Genomic DNA, 19,686 nt, shown 5'->3' on the forward strand with positions numbered 1-19,686 from the left:
AGTTTTCCCCTTCTCTTGAATGAGCAGTTAGGGTTCAGACTCATTCCAGCTGTTCTTTCATTTTCACAATAGCAGCAAACCCAAATACCCTTATAAAAGCCTCTTTTCATATCCCAGACATACAATGTGCATGTTTGGAAAGCTGTCTCATATTTCTTGCTTTAAACATATAAAAATCCCTAACAGAAAAAATTTTTATGAAAAATTTTAAGCTGCTTTCCTCCAAGTTCCTTTTGTATCTTGCCTTGAAAAGGTAAAAGCTAATATAAGAATTTCTTCTGTGTTCACCTACAATAGATTTCAATAAAATATGCAGCCAGGAGTAGTAAGTGCCCTTTAATACCAAAGGAAAAGGGTAGGAAAGCCTGCTTAATTAATTCTCTTTGGGAATCCTGGATTAACTGCAGCTCTGTTTAGTTTACATCCTCCCTGGAGTAAAATGTGCAGACCCAAGACAGCAAGTATTGATTTACATGTAGATGCAGAAAAAGTTACTGTTGTCTTTTCTTCTTCCACTTGGCACTCCTTTGAGTTTTTATTTGGTTTTGGTTACAAAAGATGGAAATCTAAATCCTTCTCTACTCCCCTTCATGCTGTGAGAAAATGTTGAACCAGCACTTAGCAAACTGGATGCAGTTACTGGTGAAGAGAGAGGAGCACATAAAAGTACCCTGCAGAGGCCCATGGCACCATCTGTGAAATCTGTGTCAAGGTTTCAGCTCTTACTCCCTTTGCCACAGCCATCAGAAGAAAGTCTTTGACCATTGAAGAAAGCCTTTGACTTAGCATAGACCAAAGGAAAGTGGAAAAACATGAGACTGGATTGTCCCATGGTGCCAGACCTGTCTCAGGCTTGAATACCACTCTGGGAAAGCGGATTTGGCAACACCTCCTGTTTGCTTCAACCACTGCAAGAGTAAGTGATTGTACTGTGGAGCAAATGATGTGTTGGCAGAGACCAAAAGAGTTGCATTTCCTGATAAGTTCAGTTCTGCTAAGGGTGGAGTGAATTTTACTCAGGTGATTTTTTTAAAGAGAAAAATGGCTATGTAAAGATGCCAAGAGCTTATCCCTCAAATTTGTTTATGTGAATTCGGCTTCCCTTCATTCCAAACATAATTGCATGGTTGCAATAGTCCACACTTCTGTGGATCCTCTTCTGATTTAAACAATAATTTGCTCATCAGTGAAATCCAATCATGCTCAAGCTGCTTGACTTCAGATCTCAGGTGGCAACTGCAAGCAGAGCACTTAGAAAAGCCATCCTTTACTTAGAACTTCAGCAATAACTGAGGCTGTGCCTCAGACCACTGTTTGTACTCAAGAAGGAAATAAAGAATTCTTCACTCAAAAGAAATCAAGGTAATCTGTATTTCTGGAAACAGAAGGATTGCAGAAGGGAGTGGGGAAGAAAAGTAACTTGGAATTGGGATTTACTGTTCTGTAAACAGTTACTCTAGCAAGTTTTCTTCACTACCATTCAGTTTGAAGAGATTAGCACAAGTTTTGTTGCATGAGAACCACCTCCAAGTTTTATGTATGTATATTTACTTATGCTGGAAGGCAGGGTTTACAACTATAAGTTTCTAGTCTTCTTTCTTTTCCATGTGCTTTGAAGTGAGCTGGAGCTTTATGATTACTCTTGACAAAGGGGAATTCTCTGTTTCTTCTCCGAGCTCAGCAGCACAGTAGTCTGAGGAACCCATCTCTGTCTGGATGAAATAACTTCCCTTTCTTGTTGCCTGAGTTCATGGATGAGTTTAGATGCATCCAATTCTGGTCAAGGAATCAGAAATAAGGAAATTACAGAAAGAGGTCAATTATTTTAAGCTGCTATTTCTGCTCTCCCCCCACCCTTTGTTTCAGGTGTCCATGTGCATATTGAATAGAGCAGAGAAAGAGAGGAAAAAAATCTAAGAACATGTAGAAAGCACAAAGATTGGAACTTTATGCATAACTTCCATGCCCAAACAGATCTGGCATTAATTTCAGTAATTACAGTAACAGATTCTTCCTTATTTCTAATATTGTTTTTTTCCTGTCTTGCCAAAAATTAGAAACAGAAAGTCAAATATTATGTTATGGTTTTTTTTTGTTTTCACTAGATGCAGTTTAATAGGAAGACCTTATTTCTCTCTGCCCTTTTGTGCTCATTCAGAACTGTCCTTTCTGTCTTTTTTTTCAAGGCCATTATGACATAGGATTTATTATTTGTTACATCTCTTTCTAAATCAGATTATGAGTAGAGATTCTCATGGGTTAGTTGGTAATCTAGGAGTAGCCTTTACTGTTGTTAGTAGCAAATTCAACTGAATTGGGCTCTTGTCTTCTGTGTTCCATGGATGCAGTATTAACATAGAAAACCTATATTTTTGGAGATGCCACTCATTTGTTTTCAGAATTCCCAGGCTGCAGGAGTCCATCATTACATTCCCAGGTACATCTTGTTGGGTGCAACCACTGTCTGAATCTTGAATGCGGTCTGTGTTGTTCATGATGCATTCCACTTGTTTAAGCTTTGCATGAAAGCATCCATGATGGATAATAAAACATCTGCCCAAATATAAATGTTTCACTTCTCAGAATGACCTGAAGCACCATGTGGGCTTTTGCATGTGTGAGACAGTCTGCTCACTGCTGGAGGGACATGGGTGTTTATTGGGTGTCCTGCATCAGTATGGAATGCAAAGCAAGCACATGTGCACTCATAAATGTACAAAAGAATGAATAACTATGATACACTACTGCTAACAGGTATCTTTCTAATGCAGAAATAGCAGCCATTTTTAATCAGGTTAAATCAATTCTCTGTGCTTGTGTCTTCATTGTTCTTCTTGTGCTACACTTTCTGCAGAAAGTATATAATGAAATTATTAGCAGCAAAGCACCAAGCCATACAGAAAGCAGAATTAAATCTAGGCTGGTGCTAATACTCTTCAGCCTTTAGAGTCTTATCCCTCTCCTTTACCAAATGTACTTCTTTTTATCATCTCAAGAAAACATTTTTTCTGCCAGATCTGCTCCTTAAGTGTTAATTCTGTTAGTATAGGATTAATGGATCATCAGTTTGTACTGGAAGATAAATTTTCCATATTTTTTGTTGTAAGGAGAGATACCATTCTTCATCAATAAAAAAAAAAAAAAAAAATCAAAGAAAAACCCAAACAAAAAACACTGCAGAAACTCAAAGGAGGACAAGAGCTGGTTAGTTGTCTTTAAAAAGTTAGTGCAGAGGGGGCAAGTAGCTTTTACCTTCATTCCTGAGGGTCAGCCAAAAAGGTTGACAAAGGACAAATGACAGAGAGCCAGGCAAACTAGAATATACTGGCCCCGTCCCAGAAAATGAAAGGTACCTTGTTACACTGTGGATGCAAATAGGTACCAGAGACACCTCTACCTAAGCACAGCTTCTACTAAGCTAGACACAGTTCTGGAAAATGTTTCTATTTGTTTTGTATAATTTTACAAATATTTTAGCATGCTAGAACGACATCCCACATTATGAAGCCTCATCTCTGCAGATTACAGGTCTTCTGGTTTGTTCAGACAAATACCCTTATTTATACTTATTTATTAATCAAGGGGCCTGACAAGCTGCTGGAAATAAAGCTGCTGATGATTCAGTAGTTTGGCAGCAGGGTCATCTGGGGATTAGAGTCTATAAATGGCCTTTATGAGATGATAAATTTTTTTGTCAATTAATTGGCCTGGAGTATCTTGTCATTTCAATCTTTCATTGTTGAATTTTATTTCACTACAATGTTTTGAAATGAAACAAAAAATGGAAAAGTGCCTATTAATGCTTTTGGCAAGCTCTCTGTTACTTAATAGCTTCTTGAAGTCCTAAATTTCTTCATTTTTCATCTTAATTAACACTCTTAGTTGACCTTCTGTGATCTCTGATTTCTATAGTAAAAAAAAAATTAAATATGCTTCAAAATTCTTTTCTGCAATCATATTGACATGAAATTGCTTGTCTACAGACAACCTCTGCCTTAACTTTTTTTTTTTTTTCATTTTAACTTTTACCACTGAAGTCCCCACTGGAAATAACAGTCCATTGAACCACAGAGATGGAATCGATTGTGCACATAAAAATTCCTAGAACAACTGAAGAAGAAAAGAAATGCCTGGAATTCTATGGTAAAATCAGAACTCAAGTGACAATGAAAATTCTACCTGATTTGAACTTGCCCTTGATCATGAAGGAAATATTGATGTTCCTCCATTTTTTCCTGGTGTGAGAAGGAACAAGCTTTTCCTTAATTTGGCCTCCATCAAAGCATAGTTACAGTTGTCAAAGGCTATGAATTTTAGTGGGTAACATTTTTATGGAGCACTCTGTATTCCATCTTCTTTACAGCCACTGCTTATTGTTTCTGTAGAATATTGGAAATATAAGGCTAAAGAACCCCGTCTAGCTGCTTTTATTTGTAATTTTTAACTCAAGATTAATGTGTCACATGTTACAATTATAGCCATCCTAAACATCTTTTTACCATGTCCATCTAAAATACGAAAGTCAACTCTCCTACCAACTGCAGTTAGTTCTTTTTATAGAGTTTATGGAAAGCATTACTAAGAATGCAAATTCTACGTTTCAAGAGTTGAATCTCGCAAATAACTATTAATCTTAGGGGTTAGTTTTATGTTCTGAGACGAAATAATGGCATTTTAAGCACTTAAACTTTTATTGTGGGCAAGATAGGCAAATATATACTTTGTTCCAAGCATCTTAATTAAGATGATTCTGTTGGTCTTTTCATGTGTTTAATGTGAAGCATATGGCTATATAGATTTCTGGTATGTTTATTTAGCAGAATAAGTTACAAGCCAATAACTAACATTTCATATAGAATTGTAATAATATAGAAAGTATGCAAAATATACCTTCACTTTTGAGAGAAACAGGAAAAGTAACCCTTTCTGAGCATTGCTGTGTCCATCTGTAAATCATGTCTTAAAAACAAAACCATCAAATGTTTTTTTGTTGTTGTTTTTTTTTTTTTTTTTTTTTTTTTTTTTTGGTCCCATTAATTTTAGAGTGTAAGAAAAAGTCAATGAGAGCCATAGGGAACAATTTTTTATTTGCTGCACACACAGACGTTGCTACAGATTTGCCTATAGTAGTTCTATAGATGACGTTTTGCAAACTCTTGTTTTCCCTATTTGGGGATTAATGTCCTCCTTCAGATTTCTGCAGTAACATAGCCTTATGCTACAATTTGAATGCAATTACAGTAATAAGAAGTTCTCTTTCTAATGAGTCTCAAAAATCCCTGGCCAAAAAACCATGTAAAACTCCCCTGTTGAGAAAGAAATTGAGTGCACAGTAATAGCAAAATAGCAAGGGCTGAGACATTGCTTTGCACTAGAGTTTTATGGAATGGTATTTTAAAGGTATTCAGAGATTTATGACCTTTTAGGGACAGCTAAAATTGTTTTTGCATTTCTAATATTGCTTTCATTAGAATGTTGAAAGAATTTTTACAGTATCAAATTGAATTCTAATGTATTACCAAATCACCCAGAATCCCCACTGCCTAAGCATATTCCCTTGTATCCCTGTGTAGCTTCAGAGGAAAAAATGGGAGGAATGTAAGTGCTTTGTTTTAAAGTGTATAATCTGTATTCTGTCGTGTACTTCATCTCCCAGGGAAGGTATATGGGTACTCACTCTGCTGTTTTTATTTATCCTGCTAGTGTAGTATATGGATGAGAGGACTAAGGCTCAATGATGTTAAAACAAGACATGAAATATTGATTAATTCTTTTTTTAAATTCCTTTATTCTCCAGAGTATAGCGAATTTCAGATGCTACTGTCAATATAGAATTCTCCAATAAACCTGCATTATCAGAAGAGTCCTGATCTTTTATTTGGTTTTATACATGGTTACTATGATTCTAAATGCCTTTAAAAGCTCAAGGTTTGTGTTATTCTGGTGCAAGAGCAGAAAGCGAGCTAGAAGCAATGAAGCTTTTTATCATGGTACAATGTTACTCTGTAATAACATTGGTGGGATGGGGAATTCTCTTTGCTACACAGTAGCACAACATTCTGTTTGAAGAAATAAAAACTCTCATGGGACAGATAAAGAGAGACAATTTTGTGGCTATAAAGGTGTCAAGTGAAGCACAATTACAGTTGGTGTCCACCTAATGAAGTACAGGTATTTGACACTCTGCTTTTTGTTCTCACTTCTCATTCTTCAGTGTTAAGTTAACCCCATATTTATTGTTTCCAGAATGGTCCTTTACAAAAGCAGCTAAACAGATACTTAGGGGTTTCCCTAAGGGAAATGACATTTCAGGAAAGACAGGAACAGAAGTTCACACCAGGTAACCAATGAATGATAGACATGGACAAGGAGAAGATGCACCCCATACTAGTTTGAGTGTTCTTCAGTACAATAAAATCCTCTGGGAGTTAAAGTAATCTGTTTTCATTAAAAAAAAAAAAAAAAAAAAAAAAAAAAAAAAAAAAAAAATTTTTTAAGTTGGATGGATTGTATTGGAGTTTCTTTAGGAGTGTAAAGTTCTTGGCACTTCCCTGTTATTCATAAGAAAAAATATTGATCACAGAAGGAATTTTAATCTCTGTCCTGTACATGTCAGGTAAATATCATTATAAAGGTTGTATAACTATTTTCTACCTATCATATTAATTAGTATTTAGTCAAACTTCAACAATAAAGAGCAAGGAATTATACATAGCACCTATTCCAAAAGCCACTGACTGCCAGTCCAGGAGGTTGGACACTGAAGTTTGTTCTTGCTCTGAGCCAGGAAGAAAAATTTGAGGTTGGTTCTTCTGTCTTGCTGAAGAGTGGTTTTATTTGTTTTAAAGGCTGGCTAAGTTGCTGTATATTTCCTTATTGTGGTGGTGGTGTTTGGTTTTTTAATTTATTTTGTATTTTGGTTTTGGTGTGGGTTTTTTGCTGGTGGTTTTTTTATTTGTTTTTTGTCTTCAAATGTTTTGGTTTTGGTTGGTTTGGTTTGGTTTTTTTTAATCCCCTCACATGAAAGCTTTATTCCTACCCCAGGATGAAAATGTTTTCAGAGTCTTTTGTTGATGTGGTTGACTGATTTGCACATAGTCCTACTTGGGAGTTCTTCTGCAGCAAAACTTAATGGTGTGCAAACCTTAGGCTACTTCGGCTTATGATGCAGAACAGACTGTTCCCTGCTGTGCACAAAGCCAAGAGCTAAAAGGTGTGGCATAGAGCTAAATTATACCTTCCTCTCACTTGCACCCAACTGTGTCAAATTGAGCCCAAGTTGAGGCTCTGTTAAGATGGTTTTATTACTTTTGTGGTATTTTGCTTTGGAGATTGGAGATTGGACTAGTTATTTACAATTTTGAGGTAGTAATTTTCTTTATTTTCATGCACAAATCTGGAGTTTAAACGGTTTGTAAGCAGTGAGGACAAAGCATGTTATTATTACTTCTGTTGTTTTAAAGCAGTAAGTCTTGCTTGCCCAGGTTACATGGGTATCTCTGCTGACTTCCAGACCCCCATTGGTAACACGTGTGTGAGTAGAGTGAACAGGATTTGGTCTGCAATTAACACTGCATTTGTTTGCTCACATAACCAATGTGTGAGCCAAGTCCTTACACCACATTTGTTCTCGGTCAGGCAGGTAATACTTTTGGGCTGATTTGAAGCAACCTCTTATTGAGGAAAGGCTGTCAATCTGAGCACTGTCCTCTTGTGCTTTTCTCTCTGCTGTGTTATACTGAAGAATGATAACATGAACTTATGTAATAACATGCACAGGATTTTGGTTTTCAAAGCCTTATCGTAGATGGTTTTCTACCAAAATGTCCTTAGAAGTTTGATTCCAGTGTGAATTTTCAAGATGAGGATAACCACTGAAGATTAAGGTTTTGCTTGTACAAACTCACGCACACACAATATTTGCTTTTTGGTGAACTTGATCTCATTTTATACACTTCACTGATTTTTATCTTTGGAATGTAAAAATAAATTATTTCTGTCTTATGGGAGATGCATTGTTTGACTTCAGATATTTAACAGGGTGGTTTTTCTCTGGACAGTAGCTTGAGGCCCCAAGCTGTCGAGAATGAGAGTGTCTATAAATAATTCAAAATAATTATATGGTTTTGGTAGACTGTCAAGTTGCTTAATGCCATTTGTCCCAGGTAATATGTTATACTTCTTTGATAAAGTGTTGATAATTTCTCATTGCCGTTTGTTCTCTGTGTGTTGTATTTTTACAGAGTGCAGTCAGGTTCATATCTCAGTACGGGTTGGTTTACCTTAATTTTGGCTATGGATGCCTGCTATGGAATTCACGTCTATGGGATGATAAATGACACCTACTGCAAGTAAGATCACAGAAAATTATTTTCATGCATCTAAAATTCTGATGTCTTGTCAAAATTTCACAATTGATTTTAATATCATAAATCCAAAAAAGAGATCAGGCAGTCATTTCCCAGTGTTTTGCATTGATGTGACACTACTGTCAGCATATTTAATCCTGATATGGCATTTGCTTTTGATAAACTAAAAACATTTACAAACTCTAAGATCAGATGTCATAGGGAACTATTTTTAATCAAAGATCATTTGCAGTTTCTGAATTAGCTGGAACCTAATTCTGTTCACACTCTTCTGACAAAACATATTTACTTCTACTGCTAAAACAAATCTAGTGGAAATACCAACGTAATAATTTTCTGAATGCCAAATATATCTGGAAGTGAAAGAAACAGATTAGCCTAGGGTAGAACCACTACTGAGCAACCTGCTTTAACTTTCTAGGTTATATATGGCTTGTTTTGAATAGTAGGGGGTTTCTAATTAGATTATAAAACAAGTCCTACAAGCTTTATCACAGTAAACTGATGAAAAATCCAACTCCTGTTGGTGGCCTTACAGTGACAAGAAGTAATCTTATTGTCAGAAGTAGAACTCTAAACACCATTTCAGAAAGTCCAAGTTAAATGGTTTAATCTACAGTACACAGTAGCAAAATATAAAGTTAAACTATTCCTCATTCAGAACAGCAGGAAATGTCATAAACAATGTATGATGCTAGCACAAATCTACTCTTCTTTACCTAGGCAGGTTCAGGTCCTGCATGTAACCAGAACAGTGGGTCCTCAGCTCCTAGAGTAAATTGTTTTTGCAGATCCTCCCTTCACAATTTGTGTTACTACATTGTAGGACAGATTTCTGGCAGACCTTAAAAGTCCCCTAAATATATTGAGTCACAGCTGTTTAATTAGGCTACCTTAACATGAGAGACTGACTTTTTAAAACTTGCAGATCTCACTGACTGAGTGAATCATCCAGATGGAACGAACATATGTTGTTCTTTGTTTATAGAAACAAAGTAGATGCCCTGAGATGAGGGGTGATGGGACTAAAGTCCTTACAGAGTTCAGCCAGGCTGGCATTGCATAGCCCTGATGTAAAACCAGTTAACAGTGTGATAACACTTCAGTCTGTTGGCAGCAGAGAAAGGTGGGCTTCCTTTAAGCTGCAGTTCTGCCTGCATTATCCACTTACAATGTCTATTATTCTTTTAAGTGCTTTATTCTGCCTTATTCAAGAACCAGCTTCAAGAGCTGGGTATGTCCAATGAGAAGATTTTGCTTAGGTATGTAGTTACATAGACTGGGCTCTCCCAGGTTAAATAAAATGTGCAGTACACCTAAGAACCAGCCCACCAGCTTCTTACTGGCTGATAAGATCAGTGTATTTGGAGACACATAGCTTAATTTTCTTTAGGAAAATTCACACAAATCATGCTGTTATGAAAACCCATATACAATCTAGCAGAGCTCAGGTGCTGACACATGTGAAAGATTTCAGGGAATTCAGGTGCAGTATATATTAATGTTTTTTCTTGGAAATAATATTTAAGTGTATATTTTTTTTCCCTAGGTCAGAAGGCTTTCATAAAGTTCCCTACCACTATTATGAGCCAGGAAGAGATGAGTGTGAGGAATACTTTCTGCATGAAAATGCTCCATATGGAGGCCACAGGTTTATAACGGAAAAGAAAGTATTTGCTAAATGGGCCAAGAAGCACTCAATAATATTTACACACCCCAACTGGACAGTGTCTTGATACTGGTTTTCTAAGCTCTCCCTTAACAGCATATTACGAATGTGTCTCAGTTTACAATAATTTTGCTGACATCTGGCTGGCCTTTCTCAGCCTAGGTAACACTAAACTAAAAACCAGAAGACAAAGAGGGTGATGGTTCAGCTGTTAAGCAAAATTAGTCTCTGGAAGTCAGACACATGACTTGCTATTTCTTAGGGTTTTACTCCACACAATGCACTTTATATTTTAACTGGATTTTATTTCAAGGCAGTAGCAGTTTAAAAGCATTGATATTTCCTGTATGTACAGGTGCACATAGAGAACATGGTGGACCTTTAAAACTTGTCCATAACCTGGGCTAATTAAAGTCAATATTTGCAGTACTGCAGCACTAGTTCCTTTTGTGGTATTGGTAGAAAATTTCCACAAAAGAAATATAAGGAAATATACAGACCTCCAAGATCCTTGAGTGAGTAAATTTTTTAAAAGCATTGAATACAGTGATATATGTGAGCACTTGCATATATGGTAAAATTAGAGATGAGCTAGACATGGTTCTTGAACTGCATGTAACTCTCACACAAGAAGATAATATTTACTCGAGGTTCCTGATTAATTCATGACTTCTGAAATGCAGCTTTTTTCCACCCTGGTCAGGCTGCACCATCTCAGATGATGTGTTTTGCACTTTTTGAGGCTCTTATCCCACAGTTTAGCTCCACAGCACTAAGCAAAGACTGTTTTGCAGCCTATGATAAACCTTTGGCTGTGGCACCAAACCTGCTGTCAGTACCCAAGCTGAGTAGTGTAAAGTTTTCTCATAAACATCTTCATTTACCCTAGTTGCACCTTGGAGTTTCTCCAACATGCAAATACCAGTATTTTGACAGTATTTCCCATGCAGCCATCACAATTTATTTTAAAATTCCAGCTTCTCCATCTTTAAAACATAGTATCTCTCTGTCTCCCAAGAAAATAGTGAGGATTAATTTAAGTCCATAAAGCACATTCCTGATTAAGAATGCTACAGAACATTTATTCTTTATACAAAAACAATTGGTACCTGTCATTTTTTCTTGTATGTTTGGTATTTGAAGAAAGTGATGGTGTGTCTGGATCTGACGGCGAGTAATTCTGTGCATCTGCTTTCCTATTGAGGATAATTTGTAACACTGAGTTCTCTCAGCTTGCATCGCTTCAGATGGAGTTGAAAAAACTCACCAGCTTGCAGTATTATCTGCACATCAAGAGGCAGTTCAAGAATCTTAAAATATACTCATCTCTAGTTGAAATATGTATTTCCAAGCTTACTCTCATGGAAAGTTTTTGACTGGAGCAGACTCACTTGTGATATGACCACAGTTCAGCTACACACGTGAGTTTTATTTAAAGTGTATTTAAATTAATGCTTTAAGTTTAAAATGTGTCCTCTGAATATTTTAACATCTGGAATGTCATTTTCAACACTGTAACAGCCAATACTGTGAACACTTGAAAGAGTTATGTGTGGAACATGACACATAGGGTTTACTCACACTACTTAAACATTAACCAACAAGAAACTTTGTATGCTTTTGTAAATCATGAGAAGGGGAAAGTAAACAGCTATTTTTACATGTAAGTATTTGTATACTGACTCTTTCCTGTTGTATATTTGTATATATAAATCTGTATTTTATGTGTTCATTACATATATATTCTCTCAGCAGCAGCTGCAACTCTGATGATGGGGAGGAAACCTCTTCACCAGAGTTCCTCCTCCTGATCATTGGTTTCTTGTTCCTGTTGGTAGATGATGCCAGAGTAACATCTCTCATGCCTCTTTTATTTTGTACTGCAAATGCAGATTTCTGATTTTATTTTTAATATAGCTCAGCTTTCACTGCTTACTTTAGTGCTGCAGGTGTTCAGGATGGTTGTCAGGCAAAGGCTGGGACAACGATTATGATCCTGGATAAATACCTATATTCAAATAGAGGCTCTGTCCCAGACTTCTTGCATGACTTGATGTCTCACCTTCCTGTCTAGAGAAGGAAAACCATAATATTTTCCTGTCTTGACTGACTTTCTTGTCTGCTCTTGAGATGGGTATTTTCATTTGCAATATTTTTGGATAATGACTTGCAAAAGATGTGCCCAAAGTGCCTAAAGGCTACAGACAATTCTATAATACATTAAAAAAAAAAATTAAGTGGCTGCTTCTTGTCCCTGGAGTTTAAAATTGTAGGCTAATGTATCATGAGATGAAATCAAGGGGGAAGGGTCATGGATGGATGAAGAGTTGTAGTAGCAAAAGATGGTGAGCTAAATTTCTCACCATATTCATATGCATCATTTCAGCCCAGATGGGTGGTTGGATAGGTGGAAAGCTGATAAAAAATATTTAATGCAGGATTTGAAGAATGCAGGACACACAGACCTAGGAAGAATGTTCCACACATATTGCATAGGACAGCCTGAGAAAACCTGTAGCTCCGTTGTGGAAAGAGCCCCTGAAATGAATAATGTCAGTGAAATTGAACCTATATGTAGAAGGTCTTTGAGTCAATAGACAAGTGCTATGTGCTGAACATGGAAGTGCAGTTAGGCTGGCCAGACTTACATGAGAATTGCCCTCCCAAAGCATAGTCTTCCTTCCTAATGAGGACAGAATAAGGATATTGTCTGAGTTGTGTTCACAAGCAAGGCAGTTTTTTTAGGATGAGAAAGTTTTTAGGATAATAAAGACTTGCCGAATTTCCATGAATCTGTTGTAAAATACATGTTTCATACTCGAGTTGTTTTGTTGAGTTCTTGTATGCTGTATGAAACTGTCTCATGCAAAGGCTAGCTAAGAAAAATATATCCCTTAGAACAGCCAAATGTACAACAAAATTGAGAACATCATTACACTACAGTTGTCAAAGAGCAAAGTAAAAGTGTTGCTCTCTGCTTGAATTTGAAGTAAGAGCAGAGACACTTTTAGAAACATTGCAGCAGGCTTCATTCACACTAGAGCAAATGAACATCAGTTCCCTTGTTTAAAAGAGCCTGTCTCTAGCATAAACTAAACACATATTTGCATGACTTTTATTATATGAGTAAGGAACTGTGGCCGCTGTGTTAAAGATGATTCCACAAATAAATGTTTCCACATCAAAATCTGTTAAAAATCAGAACTGTGGTACTGAAGAAAGACTGTTAGTACTTGGCTGGGTAGTAAGAGATCTTGATGATTCATCTTTTAAAAGCAATTAAGACAGCTGAGAATCATTTATTAATTCTTTAAAATAAAGCCTACTACAGTTTACCTGGATGTAATCAGATCCTAATTGCTTATTCATTCAAGCAACCCTATTTTAATCAACCACTCATGTATAAAACAAGCAGGGAGTTTACCTGGGGCTTTAAAAATAGTTCTTCACTCTGCTGGTAATAGAGGAATACTCACAAATAATTTGGCACTTTTTGCCATCAGTCAGCTAAGTAGCCACCAAATGCTTTCTGCTATAACTGAGTTTTCTAAAATACACTTTTTGAAGAAAAAAAAAAAGAAAGTTTTTTATTGTTGGGCTTGCTCTAGCCTTGGCTTTAATGAGCATTTAAATTTTAATACACTTTATGTTTTATGTTGCTTTAATTTCAGAAGGAATTTTTTCAAGGAAAAAATAAATAGGAGCAAAATTTTTCCTAGGGAAAAAAAAAAAAAAACCAAACAACCTCTTTAACTGCCTAATTACTAATTCACAGGTAATTAACTCAAAAACATTAGAAAGTCAGTTTAGCATTTCCAGACACGACCGCAGACATGATTCCAATCTCTTTGTGCCCATTAGTTGTCCAGATAACATCCCTCTGCTTCCACCAAGGCCTTATCACAGAAAGAAAAAGTAGTCTATGTTTCCAGCCAAATTCCCTTTCCATCTGGGCTGGGAGACTCCATCTGCAGACTGCTTCTATTAGTTACATCAGTAAGTGGGAAGGGCTGAGGAAGAATTCTACTTAGAAGCAGATGGTGTTCTGACTTCTAAAAAATGCCCCTAAAGTGTTTTAGGAGACGAGTACCCATTGGCCTCTTCTGGAAATACTTTTCCAAAGTATTCTGTTTCTTCAAATGCCTTTAGTTCCTGTGTGGAACTATTGCCCTACTCTCTCCAGTAGGAATTGGCACCAATGGGAGAACTTGCCCTTTACAGGAAGTAGAGGCAAATTCTGTGTTTTTAAAGAATTCTACATAAACAGCACTAGGGATGAAGAAGTCAGCCTGATGCAAATTATCTAAAGACTCTGATATAGGAACCTCTGAGGACTCGGTTCAAAACTAACATAAATTTGTCACATTCCTGAAAACAGCACCCATCCCAGTAAAATCTATGCACTCCTGGGTACTAAGGTAAGCAGTGTTTTGTCTGAGGAGTACCATGTGCATGTAATGCATTGTAATGGTAATAAAGAGGAGATTGGACAACACCTGGAGGGCTGATGCAGATGGTCCTGATTCACCTGCTCATGGTCTGGACAAAATTAGGATCCCACATAAAGATTGCTGGCAGCAAAACACCGATGCTCAACTAGAGGATGTGTCCAGGTAAGTAAGAATTAAATAATTGCTTGTTATTTATAACTGGATGCTGCCCTTACAAACTAGAAAATCTGAAGCATTTTGCTGACTTTTTTTTCTGTATGCATCTCAGAACTAGTATGTGTCTTTAGCTGTACTCAAGCTTAAGTCTGGGATTTATTTATCGTGAACCTTAGTGTACTCATGAGGGTAAAGCTGTGTTAGTGCCAAAGGATCACACAGTTGCTGTGTGTGGGCATTGTGATGTACTGAGTACAGCAGTCATGTATTTCTTTAAAAAGGTCTGGTTTTCCTGAATAGGCACAGTCCTTTTGAGGAGAATATCTTTCACTTTCAGCAGATGTGTCTCATTCTGTTCCTTGGCTCCTGAGAGGATGCAATGTTGAATTAATGTGAGGAATGATATGGTAAACAGCCCACTACCAGATTCATATATTTTTTTCTGGCTATTGCTGTGATGACACAAAGAAAAGCAAGCTTTTTGTAAACCTTATTTTGCATAATCTACAGAAGTCTAGTGTGCCTCTTCTGGATAAGAATGTCCTAGGCAAACGCTCCAGAAAGGGACTGATGGAGTGAGGGTCTCCCTCTGTCTGAAAGACAGAGCTTCTGTGGAAGCCACAGTAATCTGCATGGCACCCCTGGGCCTGCTCCCCCAGCTTCCACAGGCTCCTCACCCAGCCTCAGCTTTGGGCCCTTTCAACCCCCATCAGAAGTCTGCCTTCTCTTCCCTTTGTCTTCCCTTTCTGTGAGGCCAGGGAAGGGCTGATGTTAACTTGGGGGTGTGGAGTGATGGTGTCAGAGCAGGGACACTCCCTTGGTCAGCAACATGATCCTGCTTGAGGCACGGCCTCACCTCAGGTGCTGAACTCAGCTTCTTTCAGTGTGATGGGAAAGTTATCACTGGGGTTTGTTGTTAAGAGTAACTCACAAAATGTCACCATTTTATGGCTGTCTTAAACAGCTGATTCCACTTCTTTTTCTGCGTTGTTTGCTGCTCTTCCCTCAAGATATGCAGCTGTCAGCATCTGCCATTTCTGATTTACAGGCCATAAAGATACAGACAACTTGAACTAATGCATGTTCTTACCATGTATTATGCATGATAGCATGTTACACATTTTATTCTTGCACTATAATAAATAATGTAGGTTGTGTATAAACTTAGTTTAAGCAGCAGCAGTAGTGCTTTTTCTTTCTCTCATATCATGTGTTGCTCAGAGCACGTTGCTGGAGCTCTGTAAGAGCCATTTGCAGCTGACAGCAAACAAATTCTTGAAACCAATCTAAATCTGACATTTTTCACCAGAATAATAGAAATAGTTAAACAAAAGGAATTGTGAACCTGAGTAGTGCTCACAGTCACAATCTGTGTTCTGTTATAAGGAAATCTCTCAGTGTAACATCAGGAATGACTTTATTGACACAGATATCAACAAGATGTTGGCAGGGCAGCAGCTCAAAAACTTTTTACATTTATGGGAGTATCTTTCTAATGGGAATTGTACATGCTGATGGTTGGCTGAGATGCCTGGTTTTTTTTCCTTATTGCTGCTCCTGAAAATAGTATTTCTGAGGAGGAATGTGAGAAAAAAAAATGTGTCCTCACTGCTCTTGTGGCTTGTGGTTCATCTGTTCACCTCCTCATACACAGAAACATTTACACACTTCTGCAATCACAAAGAGTGTTTATAGGGTCAGGTTTTTGTGTTTTTTTCCAGATAGTTGCAAGTAAGAACAACTAAGAGTAAGATCCTACGTGGTAAATATAGGTTATAGTACTTGTTGATTCATATTTATTGGTGTACTTCCAAAGCCTATGTCTACACTAGCAAGGAATTAGCTCAGCTGGGTCAGATCTGTAGCCTGAAACTGAATGTGCTCAGATCCTGGTCCCCATACCATGCACTGTCTCTACTCAGGTGCCATGGACTGAATGCCCTAGTGATTGGAGCACATCTTTTAGTTTCATCCAAAAAGAATCTAGTTCATATCCTCAGGAATAATCCATCATGCAAATTAAAGCTTTTTTAAGTGAGGCCACTATACTGGGCTGCCCCACTGGAAAGTGAACCTGTTAGCCCATCCTTTGACTGACTCAAAGCCCTTTATTGTGGGTTTCTTACTCCCCATAAGCTTAGTATGGAGACTTTTCTTTCAAATCTGAGATCTGATTTGTCCTGTCAGATCATGGGAACCAAGAACTTCTGACTTCCTAAGATTAGGATCTAAATGTGCTCCATAAGTCAGGAATATGGGTGCAGCATGGAAAGTGCTCAGTTTGATAGTAAGTTAACTGCGATTTCACTTGTGGGTATGATTTTATCATAAACATTCTGGATGCTTGCTAATGCATGCATTGTTTTAAGTATTGCATCACACATAAAAATGCCCTTCCTCATTTCCCCGGGGTATATTTGTTCTTGTGGCCTTCCAGTTGTATCTGTATATGTGTGCAGATGTGCATGTATACACAGTGTACAAGCATTTTTCTGTTCTTAGTTGCTACTATATGCCACTAACATAAACTTATTTAAAAATTTCATGTTACACTATTTATTACATGTATTCTTTGGTTACCTTTTTGAATTGCTGACAAGTGTATTCATAGGACATATCACTATAGACTTAGAAAACTTACATACTATCTATACCTATTTTGGATGTTTTGGCATGTGTTTTCTTGCTATATGCTACTTAGTTTTTGCTCCCATGTGGAGAATGTACTTCTATGTACTTGCAAAATTGTGCCTGGGTTATTCTAAAATATTAATAAATGAATACAATTTTCTAATTGTCTGACATAATTTATATTTGATTTTTTGCTAAACACTTTTATTCTTGTTTATCTGTATACTGTTATAATGATAACAGTTCAATGAACTCAAAGAAACAAAAACCTGTCCTGGAAAGTACTATAATCTACTGCACACAAACATGCTAGAATTATTTCTTAAATGACTTTAAAGTACTTTAAAGGCATCTGTCCAAAACATACCCAGTAATTTTGGGTAGACTCAGCTAGAAAGCCTACACTCATGTTTATTTCTCTGCGTTAAAACACGTCACGTGCACACATGCACACAGAATAAATCCTATCCGTAAAGAGTGTATCCTTCAAGCACTCCCTCACAGCAAAGCACTCCCTCCCAAAGTCATTGAAATCCTCCAGAGTGGACTCCCAGCCCATTCTTGAGAGAGCTGTGCAAGACTGAGGGAGCTGTGAGAGAGATCCCAGCTCATTAAAAGGTACAAACCCCTGCTTGCAGTTATAGTGGTGACAAGAATACAAGGAGGGCCACAGAGCTTCTCTTCCATCATGCAATGGACCCCATGGTGCCAAGAGAGGAAAGGATCTAGAACTCATCTAGCCTCTAACTAGCCTCTAAGTTTTCTGTTGTATTTCTCAGCTAAGAAAAATATTAAAAAGCAACAGGGTTCAGTGTGTAAATTTTAATTTGGTCTCCTTGTGCTGAATTAAACCCATACAGACTAATTGGGTTTGGGAAAGCACTGGAGATTCCATGTTTGTTTGTCAGCACTGGCACATATAATGCAGCAATAGTTACCAACTAATCTGGGAGCAGATTCTGGTTCTCAGGTATTCATGGCACAAAAATTTGTTTCCTTTACAAATAGAGCTATTTTGTCAGCCATCACAATAAGAGGAATGAAAAAGAGAATTTCTGTGGTAAGGCTAAAATTAAATAAAGGAAAGAAATGGCAATCACATACTCAACTTGGAGGGTCCTTCAAATCTGATATGCTGCCAAAGGGCTTGTTAGAATTTGTGAGGGTTTTTCAAACATACTCTGAATATACTGTAATGTTCCTTTCAGAATCCCTACAAGCATGAACTGTGAATCTGTATTGAAATCAAGATGTAATCTGGATTAATTTCATACATTTCATCCTTCTCCCATGCAGGACATTTGGGACTGTATAATACTCTTAAAGTACATTCATAATTAATAGTAGTGGCATGGGATATGAATGTGAATTAATTTGATTATTTGTCGCAGAACCAGATACTGGGTTCAATTACGGAATTGTCTCCCTGGACAATTTCAATTGTTCTTGTGGCTTTATATTTGGATCTTTTTTTATTAGTTTGCACCAGATCACCCAGTAATCCTTGTCAACTAGCTTCAGTGATCTTTTCTTTTTATTGTGAATTTGTCCCTTCGTGAATGAGCCTTCTGCAAACCTTTGGGGTTTCTTCCAAATTGTTGATAAAGACATTAACTAGAGTATGGCCAGGAAGCTATTCCAGCAGAGTACCTATTCTGTGATCATTCCCTGTTTAAATTCACATTTTGAAATGTCAGTTAACACATTTTCAATTCATTTAATGTATGACCTATCAATTTAGTATTATCATGATTTCTTAACTCAAATGTCATGAATACCACATCAAATGTCATATAGAATCAAAGTATTTAAACTGTGTTGTCTTTTGGTTGTAGTCACAACTGGAAAAAAAACCCAGCAAATGGGTTTGACAGTGTCTATTTTCCATATTGCACTTAGATTGGCGCTCACCATATTTCTCCTCTTTAATTAGTTAATAATTGAGTCCCCTGTCAGCCATTTCATTACTTTGCCCAGATCAATTTCAGAATGACAGGACTGTAATTATCTAGGTCATTAAGTTTATCCTTCTTAAATATTAACACAACATAAGTTTCCTTCCAGCTTTCTGGAACTTTCCCAATTGTTCCAAGACTTAGCAAAAAGCAGTAATAACAATAGAGATTTCTCTGTCAGGTCTTTAACAGCTCTTGGATAAAAGCTACCTGAGGTTTCTAATGCAAATATTTCTTCAGTAGCCTCCATACAATGTTTTTCGTTGTTGTTTTGTTGTGGTTTTTTTTTTACCTGGCCATTCATTGTCCTCATGGAGCATCACCACTTGCCTGTCTTTTCCTTAAATACTGAACTCAAATAGTTATTGGACAGTTCTTTCTTGTCTTCATTACTCTTAACAAACCTTCGATTTCAATCAGATAAAGAACTGTCAGATTTGTCACTGTCAAGATTC

At 37.1% G+C, this 19,686-nt stretch overlaps 1 protein-coding gene across 2 annotated transcripts in view; it reads left to right on the top strand.

The window, feature by feature from the left end:
* Window positions 1-17,444, top strand: part of ST6GALNAC3 (ST6 N-acetylgalactosaminide alpha-2,6-sialyltransferase 3) — a 220,775-nt gene extending 203,331 nt beyond the window's left edge. The window contains exons 4-5 of one of the 2 annotated variants that reach the window (XM_071750435.1): window positions 8,244-8,351; window positions 9,919-17,444. In XM_071750435.1, coding sequence (XP_071606536.1) covers window positions 8,244-8,351; window positions 9,919-10,105 — 295 coding nt within the window. In that variant the 3' untranslated portion in view covers window positions 10,106-17,444. The remainder of the gene's footprint in view (window positions 1-8,243; window positions 8,352-9,918) is intronic. The other variant, XM_071750436.1, reaches the window with a different exon arrangement.
* The last annotated feature ends 2,242 nt before the right edge of the window (window positions 17,445-19,686 follow it).

The sequence above is a fragment of the Heliangelus exortis genome, chromosome 8 (genome assembly GCF_036169615.1).
Source record: "Heliangelus exortis chromosome 8, bHelExo1.hap1, whole genome shotgun sequence".
NCBI classification, from domain to species: domain Eukaryota; kingdom Metazoa; phylum Chordata; class Aves; order Apodiformes; family Trochilidae; genus Heliangelus; species Heliangelus exortis.